This window comes from Neodothiora populina (genome assembly GCF_041146345.1).
Source record: "Neodothiora populina strain CPC 39397 chromosome Unknown canker_contig_3, whole genome shotgun sequence".
Lineage (NCBI taxonomy): Eukaryota > Fungi > Ascomycota > Dothideomycetes > Dothideales > Dothioraceae > Neodothiora > Neodothiora populina.
Window position 1 is genome coordinate 1,438,960 of NW_027191417.1, and position 18,860 is coordinate 1,457,819.

Genomic DNA, 18,860 nt, shown 5'->3' on the forward strand with positions numbered 1-18,860 from the left:
AACAACATATATGATGGCATTTAAAGATGTCTACATATATGCTGTTTGGAAATGTCATCTATTGCTGTAGAGCTCAATGTGCTTTTACTTGCGTGTCTTCACTTCTCTAGTATTCACCTATCCAAAGGCATGATCCGTTTAATATGCTTTACACCACAGATTCATACAGCGCGAGGCACAATTGCATCCGTTCTCAGCCTTAGCCACGTAACTTGGTCCATCATGACATCGCAGTAAGATAGGCATGGTGACTGCATGACTTCGAGTATCGATCTCGTGAGGAAACACTTTGACTTGTATAAAAGAAGAATTATGATTAATTAACTATAAAGGGACTTTCTCTAATGACATCACTCGTCTAACTATCACAACTCTTTAGCATCTGCAACCTGAGATGTACACCTGAGTTAGTCCTTTCGATTAAGAGAATAACATAGTCGAGTATGAGCGACCATTTCAGAAATCGCGACTACGCAAGTCTGCAAACAAGCGGGGGACAAAAGGAATAGGGAAGCAAAGATATCTAAGCGCAAGGCCCACCATCGTGCTTAGAGCTATAGGTGGGATAAGAGTAAACAGGGTGTTCGCGGAACTAACGACATCAGAAGGTCGTAAGCAACGGATGAATAAACGAGAGAATCACTGCCACAGTATAGTCCATCGATCAGCATCTTGTCAAGACCGCCTTTGTAATCCCTTTTGTGATATAAGCATAAGTCATCTTCGAGTCTGATCTGCTTCTGCTTCTTTATCCTTGTTGCTTGGCTTCTTGTTATTATAATCCCTCGAATCGACCAAGATCTTCGTTCGCCTCGTGGTCGACGTCGCATGTCTGTTCGTGCTCTCTCGGCTCAAGCTACTTTTACTACTGCTATTAGACTGCCGTGCAGACGGATCTGGACACAGAGCGGATATAATCAGCTGCGTCTATTTTCTTGCTCGAGCAGCAGATATTACACAATGGGCGAAACTGTGAGTAGTGCTGTCTTCATATCTCTTTCTTTTCTGTAGCATACACATTGCGTCTCCCCTGCGTTTTTACGAGATATTCGCATTTTTGCCAGTCTATATTGCGCCTTTTGCGGTCTCGAAGTTGTCGAGGATGTTCATGTATCACCCTTGATTTTCGATAAATCTCATTCTCTTTCTCATCCAACAGAGACTCCCTCACAAGGATTAAAAAGGGATCTCTATACTCCTTAACTTTCTCTAAATTCGATGAACAAGAAAACAGACACCCGAAACTAACAACCCATCCCCCCTTCAGAAACAAATGAAAGCCGCAATCCTAACCTCCTTCGGCGGGCCCTCGGTCCTCCAAATCCAAAACAAACCCATCCCAACGCCGCAGAAAGGCCAAGTTCTAATCCGCGTGAAAGCCTTCGGACTGAACCGCTCCGAGCTCTTCACGCGACAAGGCCACTCGCCAGGGATCAAGCCAGGCCGAATCCTAGGCATCGAAGCCGTGGGCGTCGTGGCGTCCTGTCCCGGGACTGAAGTTCACGAGGGCGCCACAGTGGCGACTGCCATGGGAGGCATGGGTCGAGTCTTCGATGGTGGGTATGCTGAGTATACTGTTGTGCCCGCGGCGCAGGTGCAGGTTATTGACAACGAGCGCAACAAGCTCTCGTGGGAGGTTTTGGGCGCCATGCCTGAGATGTTGCAGACGGCTTGGGGGAGTTTGTTCCTGGCGATGCAGCTGAAGGAGGGAGAGTCGTTGCTTGTTCGTGGAGGCACGACGTCGGTCGGTCTTGCGGCGACGGCGATCGCGAAGGCTCATGGCGTTACGGTGGCGGCGACGACTAGGTCTGAGTCGAAGAGACAGGCCCTGTTGGATAATGGCGCTGACTATGTCTTTGTCGATGACGGATCTATCGCTGAGCAGGTCACGAAAAAGTATCCTGGGGGAGTGGACAAGACGCTCGAACTCATTGGTGTCACTACGCTCAAGGACTCTCTGAAGTGCACGCGCCAGGGCGGTATCTGTTGCATGACTGGCATCGTAGGGAACAAGTGGACGCTCGAGGAGGTGAACCCTATGGAGTTCATACCTTTGGGCGTGTGCTTGACTGCGTATAGTGGCGGCACTGAAGAGTTCAAGCAAACCCCACTTCAGGAGCTGGCGGATCAGATCGGAGATGGTAAGATGAAGTTGGCGATCGGAAAGACTTTCAAACTCGATGAGATCGAGAAGGCACACGAGCTCATGGATTCTAATGGTGCTGGGGGCAAGATTGTCGTTCTTACTTGAGGGAGATTGATAGCCCACTAGTAGCTCTAATAATTATCGAACAATGGACTTCTTCGACTACACAGCGCTATTGCGTGTCTACTCACAGTTCTGCAGATTATCTCTACGTCAGCAACCTCTGACGACTGGAGTTCATGCGTAGCTGAAATGTTCATGACAAGACTAATAGACATATTGGTATTGCGCAAACATGGAGTGCAATCTTCACGCTTCCGTAAATCCATGGAAACTCGGAGCAGATGCTTCGAAACCTTCCTCTTTTCCCCAGTCCATTATACTTAGATATACCCGCTCGTTGCAACACCCGGATCCGTTCAGTCCATAGATTCGACAAGCTCAATGGAATCGCCAAATTCCTCGGCGAGCCATTTTCTGAGTTCTTCCATTTCAGCATCTTTGGCCACGCTAGGATCAACCATGTTCGAGGGAAGAGGCGAGTCGTGGCTGGCGGTGATCATAGATCTACCGAATCGAGGTATTCCACTTTGAAAAACAGTAGGGTCATCACCTTTGGGTCTTTTCGCCTCGATAGCACAACCAGCCTCGTCTGGTGCCTTACGCTTCTCGGGGTCCACCGCTAGGAGATATAGACTCGAGCTTGAGGGTGGCAAGTAAGGAACAGCGCCAGACCTTTGCTGCGAGACGAACAGACAAGAATCGCTGGATGGCACGGGGAAAGTACACCGAGTTTCGTGATCTGAGCGCATGGAACAGCCGATGTCACGATCAATGGTGGATGGACTTCCTGCTGCATCACTCAACTCTTGTAGTTTATGTGAGTCTTCTGCCCCAATCAAGGCTGCATCGAGCAGATCTGAGTCATCCTCCACATAGGCAGACTCGGCAGTTGTAACGTCTCGCCGTTGTGCTTCCATCTCACGATCTCCACGATTGCGTGGGAAAGTGCTCGGATCGGGAAGATCATCCACCATTGCAATATCGAAGAAGTCATCAGGAAAAGGGTCGTCGTACTCATTAGGAGAATTCAACCCCGTACCATTGTCAAGCATCGCTTGTTGAGGCGACTTCTGGTCTCTCAATGTAGGGATGCGATTCGTGCTAGCTGTGTTCTTGTGTAGGAGTGACAGACTCGTTACCGAAGACGATGTCGGAATGGGGTGTCGCCTGTTGGCAGGACTGGCCTTGGAAAGATCAATGTGCTCTAGTTGGGCTGATGTAGTTCCAGCTTGAGGCTTTCGTTTCTGTGACTTCAAGACAAGTTTTGATTGTGTTTTGCTCCCCAGTTTCTCACTGATCTTCCTTAAGCCTTGATTGACACCAGTTGAAGCCTTAGGCTTCGGTTTCGTCTTCGGCTCCGGCTTCGACTTCGACTTCGACTTCGGCTTGCCACTGAGCCCTTCTCTACAGCAGAGATGTGCGCAGGAAGTCTTGTCTTTGCAATGATGGCTGCACGCCCATTTACCGTTTGCCAGCCGGGTCAATGGCTTCGAATGTGTCTCTTCATGTCCACCAGCATCACTTTCGAACTCATCAACGTCACCAAACTCGTCTCCACCTTCGGCAGCTTTCTCGAACTCAGCATCATCGATACCACCATCGTCCCACTCCTCGATCCTGTTGTCAGAGTTGTGTGGAAGCGCAGACGTACCTTTGACCGTATAACCAGCTGAAGGATTGCTGTTGGGTACGGCTTGTGAAGTGAAGCGAGGATCGTACACTTCTTCAATCGATTGAAAGGCATCTGTTGGTATAGCTGGATCTATCCTCACTTGCTTCAAGGTTCCAGCTTTGAAAGTAGCAAATCAGTGAACGGAGAGGATGATTGCGGCATTGAGCGCCTACCTAATTCGTCACACATTGCAGAGCAATTCATGAAATGCGTCGCCCGCTTGAGCTTCGCCTTGAACATGATCGGGCCTGCCTTATCGATCTTCTGCGCACTGCGTGTGCGAATTAGCCAGAACGAGAGTCTTATCCTGAGGAGCATATACCTGATACGGCAGAAATGCAAACTCCGGCCGTCTGACGTCTCTGCAAGTATGATTACAAAGACAGGCTTTTTTCGAAAGTAAATCGGAGGCTTGTCATTAAGAAAGCCCACATCGATTGCTAGATCAATCGTAACGCAGTCCCCCCTTCTGATCATCTGTGGGAATCAATATTGTGTTCACTTCAAAGCGGCCAAGAATCTTACATATTGACCATGAGTTCGTATGTTTAGTCTGAGTTGAGGAAATGACTTCGCATCATTGAGAATCCTATGCACAAAAGCTGGATTTTTGCCCAATGCTCGCTCAATCCGTCCGGAATCAGTGAGCACTAGGTCTTCAATGCTGTTGATATCGGCAGCAACGAGTTTCTTGACAGCAACAGGCCCGAGTTGGTCAATTTGTCGCAGCACGAGTGGTGAGTCATCCCATACTTTTGCTGCGAAGCTCCGTGAAAGTAACAGGGAATTGCGGATACCTACAGCATCTTCTTGGTATGTCTGGCAATCAACGATACACCTTACCAACCGGTGAACATGCTGAAAAATCAAGTTTTGATCAAGTGTATATTGACTTCGGTGGATTGTGTCATTCAAGGAGGTCTCGACACCGCCCAATATCGCCTGTATCAATAAAGTGACCTTGTGTGCTGTTAAGGCGATGTCGACTTTGATGGGAAAGCGCATGCCGGGAGCTTTGTTTATCTCTTTATAGAGCTGCTTTTCTCCAGACCGGAGACGTATCTCTCGAAATTCACACGCTTGAGCCAGTGTCGATAGCTGAGTACACGTCAGCAAGGAAAGCCTGCAGAGCAAAACAACCGCTCACTTACGATTTCTGAAGTCTTCGGCTTTTCTGGAATACTCATTATGCCGACCATGGTGTCTAGATTGACATAGTAGCGCGCCATAGCTTCGCCATACTCGGTTAACTTCAAATCAAAGTTGTCGATAGCAAGGTTATTGTCCGTCAATTGAGCAATAGCTGTACGGCATATCTTCTCGAGTCTGTCATCCAGGGAATCCCCTGCCGTGTCTCCTTGGATGTTGTAATGACGCGGATTTTCGCACAGACGGACGCGTAGAAAAGTCCCGTGAAGCCATATCTTTGCTGACTGTAGGTTCTTCACGGTTCCGAGTCCAATTTCAGCATTCAGGTGCTCTATGAGATTCAAATGCAGGCTATGAGTTTATTCAGCTGTCTTGCTGTTGCCCTTGTCCACAAGGCAAACTTACCAGCTCTCTAATTGCTCCTGTCCACTTACCATTTGCTCGTAGTGACGAACCTGTGTCATCTTCGTCATGATCACGGACACCGCACTATGGTCAAACTGCGGACGTCCTGCTCGGCCGATCATTTGCATGATGTCAAGATCAGAATACTCTTTGATGCTATTGCCTTCGTAGCCGCAAGTGTTCTTGATAATGACCATATGACACGGCAGGTTCACTCCAACGCTGAGGGTAGACGTGCAACATAGGACGTTGATACTCCCATCAAGATAAGCTCGTTCAATCGTCATACGATCGTTTTGACTCAGACCACCGTGATGAACGGCAACTCCGGCGGCAAGAGTATCTGGAACGTTAGCAGGCACATGACCTGGGCAAAGAGGTACCAACTTTGGAGGTCCCTGTCCTCCACTTTGACCGTACCACTTGGGGCAGCCCAGTATCTTTGGTTCGGACCGAGAGTAGTCCACCATTGTGAAAGCGACTTCGCTGCCTCAGAAGAGGACTTTCTGGTGAAGCAAAATATCATGATAGGCTTCTTCTGTGAATACCTGACTATTACCTCTGGCAGCCTACGCAACAACAAGATTAGTTATGACTCAGTCTTCAGCAGTGCAGATCGAGATACTTCTTGTTCAAAAATGAATCGAATGCGAATGCGTTGGAGCTGGATTGGTAGCCGCAAACATGCTTCTGTAAGCGTACTGGTCGAAATTCCTCGCCAAATCTCTCGCGCGTTGCAGGAATGCTTGAGTTTGTGGGATCTCGTCCCAGCCAGGTGGCGATATCGTGTGAGTTGGGCACAGTCGCCGATAGAGCTACGAAGCGTATGTCGGACCCGATCGACTTCATACGCGAGACGACAGCCTCAAGCGTAGCACCCCGATCTTTGCCGAGAATGTGGACCTCATCGATGAGAAACAGCTTGATGAGTCGGACCAACTTCTCGTGATCTCTCCATTTTCGAGTCATACTGTCCCACTTCTCAGGGGTTGTGACAATGATGTCTACAGACTGGACGTTGCGCAGAGCAACCGCATCTGAATCTCCGGTCAATTCCTCGCACTGTAAACCAATGACTGAGAATTTGGTCTTCCAGTCCTGCCTTCTTTCGGCACACAATGCTTTTGTAGGAGCCATGTACACCACTTTGAAAGTGCCAACGTTCCACGAATGTACGAGTCGACAGATGGCAAGCTCGAAAATGACCGTCTTACCACTACCTGTTGGCGAAGATAGTACGAAGTTATGGCTGGTCTCGTAGATACTCGCAAAGCATTTGGATTGTACAGCATTGAAGAACCGATATGGAAAGATTGTACGGAATCGATCCGGAAGTACATTTAGCAAAACAAGTCTGATACCCTGCACGATCGGTTGCGCTGAATTACGATGGGCTTCAATATTACCACCGGCGGGAGGTCTGAGTTGTGCAGATGGGTCATCCAGATGTACCTCTCGACATCTTGTATCGTCGAGAGACTGAGCACTGGCATATTCTTTCGGAAGACGTCTATTACTCGCTTGGTATGCTGGACTAGTAAGTGTCACGATGCCGGAAGACGGACATTCGACCAAACTATCGATTGGTTCGTGCATCACTCGGGCTGCTTCTGGTCAACATCATGAAAATGCATGCTATTCGGGATTGTATACACAAACCGAAGGGAGGTACATGTTCTGCATGTCTATTGCCAATGCGTGGGATTGGCTGTACGTGACCTGCGTGGCCGAATGGTTCATGTGGTAGTGACATGCAAGCTCGACCGGCAGCAGCCCGGGCCTGCCTAGAGGTGACGTCTGGCTGTCTAAGCAATTCTCGATCTGCTCAGCGTTAGACTTGACGGAGCGATTCATCCAACGATACTGACCAAAATCATCCAGCTCGTAAGGCTCCTCCAAAACAAGATCGTTGGCTTGGTAGGGTTCTTGCTCGTGGTAGTGATCCTCGTACGGAAGCTGTGGACGTTGATGCGGTACAGCTGGGGCAACTATGCTTCCTGAATATGCTGCTTCATCGTTGGCATATTCCGGACACAAGGAGTTTCGCTGGAGGCGATCTAGTGCATCAAACATGGAGTCGCCCATCGTCTTGATATCGTCTGAATAGTGGATGTTCGATTCGAGGGGAAGAAAACGGGCGCTTATAAATGGAAGAATAAGCGTGACTTCCAAAACCATTGAGCCAACCTCAGACTTCTCCAATGAGCCGCGATAGCATCGCTCCTTCCGCAAGGCAGCAGGCAATTAGGTTCGGCGACCGAGAACACCCGCTACCTTATATAGAGACATATCGGACTTCTGAATTTCGTTCCTCCCTCAAAGTATGTCTACGTGCCGACTGATTTTAATGGCTTACCACATCAAAAGACAGTCAGTGCTGCATGTTCAAGATAGGCAAGTGAGAAAAGATGTAGAGAGTATCATGACGTTTCATTCAGCAGGAGTGACATAGTTGCTACCTACTCCTCTCTTTTCGAGAAACTGCCACTACTAAAGTGGCGTCGTTCAAAGGTAGGCGTACCCGGTCTACTCGTCGTGTGTGCTTCCCCGCGCATCGGTGACCTGAGATTCTTTGGAGGGTTGGCCTGCACGTCGAGAGAAGATCGACCGCCGCCAATCGTCGTTTTCTCGTACTCCGCTATCGAGATCGGAGCAGGACGGTGAGATTGTGCGTCACTGCTGTAAAGATAGGTTGCGAGCAATACGACAGCAGTGCCAACAACGAACTGCAAGGAAGGTCAGTGGAAGGAGCTTCTGTGTTTTTCTTTTCCGGGAAAAGACTTACGCTCGCGGTGATTTCGAAATCAAAGAACCAGACGCTGGCAAGAAGACTGACGACAATACTGATACTTGTCGCAAAATTCTTGGCAATATTGTGAGCGTAGTTGACGACCAGCGCTACAACGACGCCTCCAAATGCCTGAAGGGTAATAGTGGTCCACACGGCCCAATTATAACCACTGAAGAACCCGTCTCTTGCGATATCTGCTCCATCCTTGAAGATGACTCCAATGAAAAGGGCCGGAAACAAAGAGTAGAACGATAGTTGCACATTGCGAACCCACACGGATGCGGGCGTGGCAGTGTTCTTGAGAATTTTCTCAAAATAAACGCCTGCCAGTCCAGATATAACACACGCAGTGATTACAGCAGCCAGACCAACGGAACCGTTGAGTTGTGGGTGTTGCATTGCAAAGTCTTGTTCAATCCCCTCGTATGTGGCCGACCGTTTGTGTATATTGTTGGCGGCTCTGCCTAGATCGCGCAAGCCTGTAATGGACCGTGGGAAATGGAAGCCGGTGTGGCCTTCCTTGAGATCTTTTAAGGTTGGGACATCAGGTTCAGAAGGTATTTGGACAATAGCCACACCCACCATCAAGAGCACCAAGGACAGCCACTTTCTCAGACTCAACGACATGCCGAGCATTGTCACACTGAAGATGGCGGTGGTGAGGATCTTCATTTGGTATGTGACCTGGAAGGTAGCAGCATTCAAGTTGCTGACGGCTAGGAACTGAAGCGAGTTTTGCAGGGTATATAGTATAGCCGGAATAGCCAGCTGCCAGCTATCCCCAGTGAAGACAAGTCGTAAGAGCTCCTTGAATAGGGACGTGGCTGGTAGAGAAGAATGCGCAGAGGCAGACAGGTCGTACAGTGCCATGGTGATGGATATGGCTAGTTTTATGACCTCGTTAAGAAAGACTGCGGTGGATGTGTAGTAGCGATGGCCGCCCACTGTAGGCATGACGCGAGAATAGTGCATGATCAGGATCAATGCAGAGTTTTGAAAGGTCAACTGCGAATCAAGATAGTCAGCAGACACTTCAGTACTCGAGTGAAAGTAAAGACATGAGCACCCACTGTGATCAAAGAGAGATGTTTAATGCTAACACCCCATACTTGAGGTGCACGGCGAGAGTCCATGGCAGGCATGGCTCGCGCAGGTCATGTGTAGTCGACAAGATTCCGGGTTCTAGGAGGTTTATTACAGGATGAGACCAAGACCAAGACCAGGACCCGACCAGGCGATGAAAGAGGGTGAAGATGCAGTAATAAACAAATTCACGATGGAAAAAGACGCACAGGATGCTATGCTGGAGAATAGTGGTACATGTAAGAAAGAGACAGAGACAGAGATTGGGTTTCAGAACCAGGAGATTGCACCGAAAGTCGCCATCGACATTGATCAAGTACTAGATATAAGGATAAACTTGGTCGACGCATGGCAAGCGCGGGGAGGATCCTGGAGATCTCCCTTTCCCGCGGCGGTGTGGCTTGGACGCGTGCATGACACTGACAAACACCGGGGGATTACCGTATAAAAAGATAATGGTGACGACAGGGTCAAGACTGCCGAGCAAACGGTCAACGAAGGTTATAAAAGTCAACCCCGCAATCCTGGATGCTTTGGTATAATGCTTACAATGACAAGATGAAGAGAGTCGAGTAGCCATGGGGAGTTGAATGACTCAAGCAATCAGACCGCGTGCGCGGTGTGTGGGATAAGTGACGATCGGAATACTTGTACAGGACGAATAGAGTTGCACACAGAGAGAGAGACCCTGTAGGCGTTTACCGCGGCAGACATGGATCACTTTTATTTTATAGAAGGTATGTTAAGTATCGGCGCTGTTAATGCAGCTTGTTCTATACGTCCCTGGAACACTTGCGAACGGTCGCCATCGCCTCGCTGAAATCTACATAATCCTTCAATGAACCTTGTGATCGTTTCGTAGAAAGTCAATAGCAGCAACAGAGTTGGATTTATAAGGTAAGGCGACCCCCAAGTACATAGTACCAAAGAGTACCAGTCATGTGAGTAGGATTTTCAGCTAGCTCTAGGTGGTTCCATCCTCGAGTCTGCACTGCAGTACTTGAAGTAAGCTCTACCTTCCTCTATCCTGTATAAGATATAGGTCAATATACAAGGCTAGCGAAGAATTTGTGACCTGACCGGTACATTGTCTTTCTCGCTTGCTGCTTTGCTAAGTAAGGCTGTGGGATACTTGGTGTGCATTGTGGTTAGTACGAAGACGGTGTGACATGGTGTACGGAGGTACATATAAACTATAGAATGCACAGTAGATGATCAGGCACACGGGCAAAACAAAGCGTCAAAGCCGTCCGACGCATTCAGCCCTGAGGCCTCTTCTGCCGCTTTCGTCGGCAGACCAGCCAGTAGTTATCTGTATTGCATCTGTGTCGCACAACCTACTGTACTGTATAGGGCTGAGCTCGCGTCCCCCAGAGTCTTGGAGTGATGTTTGTGCATCAAACACACCTACCTTGGATTTGTTAAGGTACAATAAGGTAAAGCAAGGTACACTAAGTACCACTAGTAGCTGCGTTCTGTTCGCGGATATCACAGTCCTGTGTCTCTGGACAGAAGCACCGAGCATCAAGGTGCAGGCACGCGTCAACCACCATTTTTCAAGGTATCCCAAGATACTCCAACACATCGTCGCTCTTTCCTCTTTCCGTAAGTCTCCCTTCCACTTTCATTCAGAAGACAAAAGTAGGGGCGCAGAAGCCATCGTTGCTGGACGATCGATGGATCCAACACCAGGAATGAAGATCTGATCTCATCCATACCGAACACAGCTACAACGTTTCCATCATCCCAGTTTTCTGCCTTCCTCGCTCGGTTGGCTTACATCTGGCCTCACAGTACAGTCACCTCTTGCCTCTCACGGCACTGAATATCTACTCCATTAATGCTGCGCTGATCGCCCTCACACATGAGGACGCGCGCCATGGTAGGTGCGGTGGATACCGCCCTCATCACGGCAGCTTTTGGTGTTCCAGAGCCCACTCTGGACCAGCTTCTGGACGCGCCGACCCAAGATCTCATCAAGGATTTCCTGACTGCTCTGACCGACAAAGCCAAGGAGTTTGACACTCTCAAGGCCGACAAACTACGCTCTGATGTCGAATTGGAGAACACTGTCCGGAGCAGCGAGTCGCGCGTCAAGAGTCTCAAGGCAACCGTGAACAAGGGTCTACAAGAGATCGAGGAATTGCGCAAGAAACTTGACGAGCAGGAGAATGCGCGCGCCGAGTTACAGACAGAACTCGCCTCGCTGAATGCTTCGTCCACCGATTCATCTACGGAACTCGACACCTTGCGAGCAAGAGTCGCCTCTTTGGAAGCCTCGAATCGCGAAACGCTATCTGTGCTCGAGTCAAAGTCGACCTCCCACGACAAACTTGCCGAAGAGCTTGCCACGCAACACCAGAAGGTCATCTCTCTGCGCCGCGACATTTCCGCTCTGGAGGACAAGAACCAGACCCTGGAGAATGCCGCGTCTGCGGCCAAATTCAAGGAGCAGTCACTCCAGCAAGAAGTCGACCTGCTCAAGCGCAACAACGAATGGCAGGACAATGAACTCAAGACACGCGCTGCAGAACAGACCAAGTTCCGTAAAGAGAAGAACGCTAGGATTTCCGAACTGCAACGCGCCAATGAAGATGCGAACACGACCATTGAGACCATGAAACGCACCGAGGCCGCTCTTCGCCAGCGTCTCGAACAGCTCGGTCAAAAGGCAGAGGACGCCTTTGCTAAGATCCAACAGATGCAAGAGGGTGCTTCCAAGGCCGAGGAATCCTTCCGCGTCGAACTGGACAGTGCTCGCCGTCTCGCCGACCTCCAGAAACAGAGTGCGGACACGGCAAAAGCGAGACTGCAAGATCTACAGGACACCATCGACCAGATCAAGGACAGCGCTGCGGACGAGGTGGGTCAGTTGCAAGCCGAGGTCGAGACGGAGAGGACTCACCGGGAGGCTGTTGAGCAAAAGCTAGCCGAACTCGAGCTTGAGGTGGAGCAGTTACAACAAGCAGCGCCGTCTCACCCCGTTGAACCTTCACTGCCCGCCACACCTAGACGCAGTATGAATGGTATGCTGGCCGGAACACCTGGCCGAGCTGGTTCACCTTTTGGCACTCCGGCTACCATCCGCGCCAAGGGCAATTTGACCTTCACTCAACTTTACAGCGAATATAGCACCGTCAAGTCCCAGCTTGAGGTCGAGAAACGCAGGAACTTCCAACTCAGCTCCGAGCTTGACGAGATGATTCGTGACCTCGAGAACAGAGGCCCAGAGCAAGAAGAGTTGCGTCAAGAGAAGGAACGAGTCGAGGCCGAGATTGTCGATATGTCTTCGATGCTGGACGCTGTTACCGCTGAACGCGACGAGGCTCGTAAGGAGGCTCGCACGCTCAGTGGCCAATTCGATGGCCTCACGAGAGAGGGTGACATCTTGCGTCAACAACTTCGTGACCTCAGTGCACAGATCAAAATCCTGCTTGTGGAGATGCAAGCGCGGGATCAAGGCCTCGAGTCGCTCGATGCCGCTGCTCAGGTGCAGCTTCAGATGCTCGCCAACGGCGAGCTCGATGACAATTCTGCCGGTGATGAGACCTCTGCAGGCGCGCTGATCAGCCAGAGACTGCTCCTGTTCCGCAATATCAGCGAGCTCCAGGATCAGAATGTGCAGCTGTTGAAACTCAACAGGGGTCTTGCTGACAGGATGGAAGGTCAAGCAGCCAAGGAACGCGAAGCCGAGCAGGAGTCTGCCCTACAGGAGCTAGATGAACTCAGAGACCGCGTGCAGAGACATCAAGACGAGATCAAATCGATGACTACACAGACCGAGAGTATTATTCGGGAACGTGACATGTTCAGACGAATGTTGTCTCACCGAGGTCAATTGCCTCCTGGAGCCGATGTACAGTCGATGTTTGGACAATCCATGGACGGCCGTGCCGGAACCCCATCTACACCCCAAAGGCCAGGCGCATCGATGAACGTCGAGCAGACGCCGCACTCCAAGGAACTCTCGGACTATTCAAGACTACTCAAGGACATGCAGAGCCACTTCGACGCATATCGCCAGGAAGCAGCCACGGATCATGGCACCTTGAAGAAACAGGTCGACAGCCTTGCAAGAGAGAAGAGCGAGCTGCAGGGCGAGATTGCTCGTACGCACGGTCAGATTTCACTTGCGCATGAACGTTATGAAATGCTTCAAGCCAACTACGGAATGCTCAAGACGGAGAATGGAGAGCTCCAGAAGCGTTCGCAATCGCTAGCTGAAATGGCTGCTAAGCAAGATCTACGCACGCAACAGGTCGCCGAGGAGCTCGTCGAGGCTCGCGCTCTTGCTGACAGCATGCGTACCGACACCGCAAATCTCAAAGCGGAACGTGAACTGTGGAAGAAGATCGAGTCTCGTTTGACCGAGGACAACCGGGCATTGATGGATGAAAAGAGTCGCCTGAACAAGATGACCGCCGATCTCCAATCGCTACAGAACGAGCGCGAGTTGGCCGAGTCCGAGACTAGACGCAGACTACAGAGCAGAGTCGAGACTCTAGAATCGGAGCTGGACTCGACCAAGAAGAAGCTTGAGGCTGAGATTGACGAAGCAAGGAAGGCTGCTCTTCGCCGCGAATATGACCAGGACCAGAGCCGAACAAGAATCGACGACCTTGTCAAGAGTCTGTCCAACGTACGTGAGGAGCTGGTTGCTGCAAAGACTACCCGCGATCAGCTTCAGACCAGAGTTGAAGAGCTCAAGATTGATCTTCGTACTGCGGAAGAGCGCGCGCAAGCTCTACAGCCCCGACCCACCCCCAGAGCCGAGAACGACCAAAGTACCGAAGAACATGGAGACGGTGACGAGAACGCACTGTCACGAGAACAAGAACTCGCACTTGAGGTCACTGATCTCAAGCGTGATCTTGATCTGACTCGGGGTGAACTGGAGAACGCCAAGTCCCAAGTGGAGCAATACAAAGCCATCAGCCAGGCCTCGGAGGAGGAGCTGCAAAGCATTAACGACACGAACGATCAATACCGTGAAGAAATGGACCGTATCATTTCCGAGAAGGATGAGAAGATCCAAGATCTGGAGCATCGTCTACAGGAACTTGCCGACGAGTTGTCCACCACCAACACCGAACTTTCCACTCTTCGCACTCAGCACGAAGAGAACGAGATTCGTCTGGAGGAGCAAAAGGCGATGCTCGAATCTGAGATTGCTCGTCTGCGAGATGACTCTGAGCGGTATGCAGAAACGGCAAAACTTCATCAAGAGGACCTCAAAGCACAGGCCGAGATCGCGCAGCAGGCTCAGCAAAGCTACGAGGATGAACTCGTCAAGCACGCAGACGCAGCAAAGAACTTGCAGGCTGTGCGAACAGAATACAACCAACTTCGGACAGAGGTCGCCGCTATCAAGGCTGAGGCCGAGGCTTCGAAGACTAGTCTGTTGCAGAGCGAGGAGAACTGGTCTGAAGTGCGCGAACGTTATGAGCGAGAATTGACCGAGCTTCGACTGAGTCGAGAGGACATGAAGTCACAGAACAAGCTGCTACACGAACAGCTTGAGTCCGTCAGCTCCCAGATCTCTACGTTGCAGCAGAAGAAGACCTCAACCAACGATGACGAAGACAATGCTCCTGCCGGCTCGGAGTTTGAGAACCTCCAGGAGGTTATCAAATACCTAAGGCGCGAGAAGGAAATTGTGGACGTGCAATACGAATTGTCGGTCCAGGAGGGTAGACGGCTCCGCCAGCAACTCGAATATGCCCAGTCACAGCTCGACGAGGCTCGCCATAAACTCAGCGAAGAACGCCAGGACCAGGCGGACAAGGAGGTCAATGCTGCCAGCCATACCAAATTGATGCAGACCATCAATGAACTAAACCTCTTCCGCGAAAGTAGTACTACTCTTCGTCACGAGGCCAGACAAGCTCAAGCACAACTCGCCGAGAAGATCAAGGAAGTTGAAGCTTTGACTGCACAGATACAGCCACTTCAGGACCGCACGAACGAGGTCGAGGGCGAGCTGGAGACTAAAGAGGGTGAACTCAAGCTCATGCAGGAGGATCGTGACAGATGGCGAGAGAGGACTCAGAACATCATCTCCAAGTATGATCGTGTCGACCCTGCGGAGATGGAGGCTCTTAAGACTCAAATCACCGACTTGAGCTCAGAGCGCGACCAGCTGAACGAAGAAAAGAAGCAACTTCAAGAGCAAATCGATGCAATCCCTGGACAAATCGAGGAAGTGAAGTCGCAATCTGAAAAGGCATGGCAGGAGCAGAAGACCAAGTTCATCGAACAGGCCAAGGGTAGGTCTCGTGAGCAGGCTGGCAAAATTAGAGAATTGAACCAGCAACTCACCGACTTGCGTGCCGAGCACGACGCTCTGGTTCAAGAAGTCGCACAGACGAAGAAAGCTCTCGATGCCGCGCAAAGCGAGCGAGATGAGGCTGTTGCCAAGGCAGATGCTGTCGAAGCACAGCAGGCCGAACGTAATGACGACAATGAAGAAGGTCAGGTCGATGAGATGCAAGTGGACAACAACGCGGCAACTGCTGCACAGCTCGAAGCGACTGAAGCAAAAGCGGCTGAGGAAGCTGCTAGGGCCGAAGAACTAAGCAATGAGGTTCAGACACTGCAAGCTCGAGTCCAGGGGTTGGAGAACCAGATTGTGAGTCTTATGAACCTCTCATCGAGAGAATACGACACTAACCAAAGGCAGAACTCACTCCAGCAAAGCCTCGAGTCAAGCAATGCTAGTCTCACTGAATTGCAGAACCAACCTCAGCCTGAGACTGCTTCTGCACCCAGTGACGGGGACGCGGAGCACCTCGAGAGCTTAAAAGAGAATCTTGCGACTGCACAGCAGGAGATTGAAGCTTTGAAGGCCGCCGCTGTTACTGTTGCTGCCAGTGGCGTCGTTGCCACAACTACATCGATGGAGCCCGAAAACGCCCCATCGGACAATGCTGAACGGGGCAAGTCTGTGGCCGACCAAGTCGCTGAGCAGGTGCAGGCATTCAAAGAAGAATTGCAAGCTCAACATGAGCTCAGCAAGAAGGGACTCGACGAGGCCTTCAGCCAAAAGGTTGCTGACATGAAGAAGAAACTGAACGACAAATTCAAGGAAATGAAGGAGAAGTTCAAGGAAGAAGGCCGTAACGAAGCTATTGCTAAGCACTCTGAAGAGTTGCAGAAGCTGCGGGCTGAGCATGAGGCTGCTGTCCAAAGGCTCAAGGAAGAGCACCAAGCAGTGGTCGAGCGTCTTACTAAGGAAGGCCAGGCCGCCATGGAGAAGGCCCAATCACAGCAGACGAAGGCTGAGGGTGTCGAGACTAAGCAGGAAGAACAAGCGTCTGAGAAACCCAGCGAACCTGCTAGCACTACTGCACTCGACGTGTCTCAACTTACGTTTACTGATCAGCAAGCCCGCGAGCTTGTGGGAAAGAACGCCATCATCCGGAACATCGTCTCTAATAACATACGAAACAAGATCAGCGCCGAAGCTGCAAGGTTAAAGGAGGAACACGAAAAAGCGATGCAGGAGAAGCTGGAGGCTGTGCAAAAAGAGAAGAAAGAGGCGTTGCAGCAGGGTATTGAAGAAGCTAAAAAGGCGAACGAAGGAGCGGTACAAGAGAAGACTGAAGAAGCCAAGAAAGAGCGCGAGCAGGCGATTGCGAAGGCAGTGGCCATGGAGACGATGAAGCAGAAGGCCAAGCTCGGCATGGCTGAAGGTCAAACTAGGACAGCAAAGGCCAAGCTGGATGTGGTAGAGAAGGCGGCAATGGAGACACCACAGAAGCCTGTTGTTGAGGTCTGGGAGATTGCCAAAGTCACGAGGGCTCCTCCACCAACTCCAGCACAAGCACCGAAGCCTGCGCAAAATGCGCCTCAGGGCGGAGCAGCATCGCCAGTCAAGCCTGGTGCTAATGGCTTTCAGTCACCAAGTGTCCAATCGCCAAAGCCTCCTACGCCAGCCGCTCCGATACAACAGCAACAGCCGGTTGCAGTAGCATCCCAGCAGCAGGAAGCGGGACAGGACAAGATGCAAGCAAGACTTCAGAAGTTTGGCGCACCCTCAGTCCCAGCCACGACCTTCGGCCAGCCAAGCTTTGCACCCGGTCAACTGGCTCCAGCAGAGGCACCATCACCGTTCCAGCCTCAACCAGCAGCACAGGTTGCCCAGCCAATCCCACAGACGGCTCAAAGTGGTCCCTTGGCTCAGCCAGCACGTAGACCTAGCGCTCAAATGCCCAACCAAGGAGACGGTGCTCCCGCCCAAGCAAGACCCACAACCGGACTCCCAGTCGCTAGAGGCGGATTTGGGACAGGCATTCCCCGAGGTGGCAGTAGCATGCTACCCCGAGGCGGTGCTTCATTCCGCGGTGGCGCGCGAGGCGGCGGTATTGCCGGCGGCCCGCAACAGCAGCCCGGCCAGCAGAACATGTCCATCCAAGGCGCCGCAAACGCACGAGGTGGAGGTGCGCTTTCTGGTCTACCGCGTGGCGGAGGCGGCATCGGAAGAGGCGGCCGTGGTGGTGCACGAGGTGGCGCAGCAGCAGCAGCAGCAGCAGCAGCAGGTAGCCCACCTGGAGCCGCAGCAGGCAACATGAACGCCGCCGCCAGACAATTCGTCCCGAACAGTGGTGCCCAGCAAGCGGGCAACAAGCGTCCTCACGAGGGAGGTGACGATGGCTCAGGCAAGAGGATCAGAGGTGGAGGTGGACCCGGTGGTGCCGCGGGAGGTTCATAGAATGAGAGTGTGAAAGCAGAGGAGAAAAGAATGTGCAAGAAAAGGAGGGGATGACTCCGCTGGTCCCAGTATGCGACAGAGACGTGAGCAGACTGCTAGGAAACCAAGAATTCCGAAATGTGAAGAAGGAGGGTATGCAAATCGTAATCGAGGAGAAAAGACTAGTCAGTTGCTCAATCACTAGTCAGTAGTCATCGAACTTCACTAAAAAAAACCCCATTTTCCTTTTCTGTCTCATCTATCGTCCGTCCACTCTTTGCTCCATTGCGCCTTTCTCACAAGTACTGTACTGGTCAGTCTTGATCCGATCTACTTACACTGTCCACTCTGATCTAATCCTCTTGTGACCTTTCTTTGCTTTGGTTGATCCATGCAAACACTGGCATCATCAGGAAAGTGAACCACTGACCCACGAAGACCACTACCTTCACTTCGTTTTATACCTGTCCTGTCCTGTCCTGTCCTGTCCTGTCCTGTCCTGTTCAGGAACGTAAGGTACCTTACAGTAATCATCGAGCTACCATCACCTCCAGCAATCTCAATCTCAATCTCAAGGCAAAAAGACTCGTGATATTCAGTACAATACAATACCGATCTTCGTCACCATCCCCAGAACACATCTGTTGTTCCCAAAAGAAAGAAGAAGAAGAAAGAAGAGCTGTCTCCATGAAGATCCACTCGGTTATGTACTGTATATGAGCTGACAAATATGCTCATGCTGAAAATACGGCTGATACGCTATTACTATGCTGAGTGAGAAATGCTCGAATCCATTGCCCCTTGTTCGTCATAAGCATAATCCAATGGGAAAACTCCTGCTCCTTTTCTCTGTCTTTCTCTC

General features: G+C 51.0%; 4 protein-coding genes across 7 annotated transcripts; 2 read left to right on the top strand and 2 right to left on the bottom strand.

Moving 5' to 3' along the window:
- Nucleotides 1–960: 960 nt before the first annotated feature.
- AAFC00_004890 (uncharacterized protein) lies at nt 961–2,251 on the top strand (the record flags this gene model as incomplete). Of its 2 annotated transcripts, XM_069344601.1 has the most annotated exons (2): nt 961–972; nt 1,268–2,251. In XM_069344601.1, the coding sequence occupies 2 exons, from the start codon at nt 961–963 to the stop codon at nt 2,249–2,251; spliced, it is 996 nt and encodes a 331-aa protein (XP_069197027.1). The 2 variants fall into 2 exon arrangements, with proteins under 2 accessions (XP_069197027.1, XP_069197028.1); XM_069348206.1 differs by lacking the exon at nt 961–972 and having other exon boundaries at nt 1,274–2,251.
- Nucleotides 2,252–2,565: 314 nt separating this feature from the next.
- AAFC00_004891 (uncharacterized protein) lies at nt 2,566–4,121 on the bottom strand (the record flags this gene model as incomplete). Its single annotated transcript, XM_069348579.1, has 2 exons — nt 2,566–3,998; nt 4,055–4,121. The coding sequence occupies 2 exons, from the start codon at nt 4,119–4,121 to the stop codon at nt 2,566–2,568; spliced, it is 1,500 nt and encodes a 499-aa protein (XP_069197029.1).
- A 3,773-nt stretch (nt 4,122–7,894) lies between these two features.
- AAFC00_004892 (uncharacterized protein) lies at nt 7,895–9,359 on the bottom strand (the record flags this gene model as incomplete). Its single annotated transcript, XM_069344602.1, has 3 exons — nt 7,895–8,161; nt 8,221–9,231; nt 9,297–9,359. The coding sequence occupies 3 exons, from the start codon at nt 9,357–9,359 to the stop codon at nt 7,895–7,897; spliced, it is 1,341 nt and encodes a 446-aa protein (XP_069197030.1).
- A 1,814-nt stretch (nt 9,360–11,173) lies between these two features.
- Nucleotides 11,174–18,019, top strand: AAFC00_004893 (uncharacterized protein; the record flags this gene model as incomplete). 3 transcript variants are annotated; one of them, XM_069344603.1, is made up of 3 exons in its annotated part: nt 11,174–15,937; nt 15,989–17,813; nt 17,871–18,019. In XM_069344603.1, the coding sequence occupies 3 exons, from the start codon at nt 11,174–11,176 to the stop codon at nt 18,017–18,019; spliced, it is 6,738 nt and encodes a 2,245-aa protein (XP_069197031.1). The 3 variants fall into 3 exon arrangements, with proteins under 3 accessions (XP_069197031.1, XP_069197032.1, XP_069197033.1); XM_069348207.1 differs by having other exon boundaries at nt 11,189–15,937; XM_069344604.1 differs by having other exon boundaries at nt 15,989–18,019.
- Nucleotides 18,020–18,860: the final 841 nt, after the last annotated feature.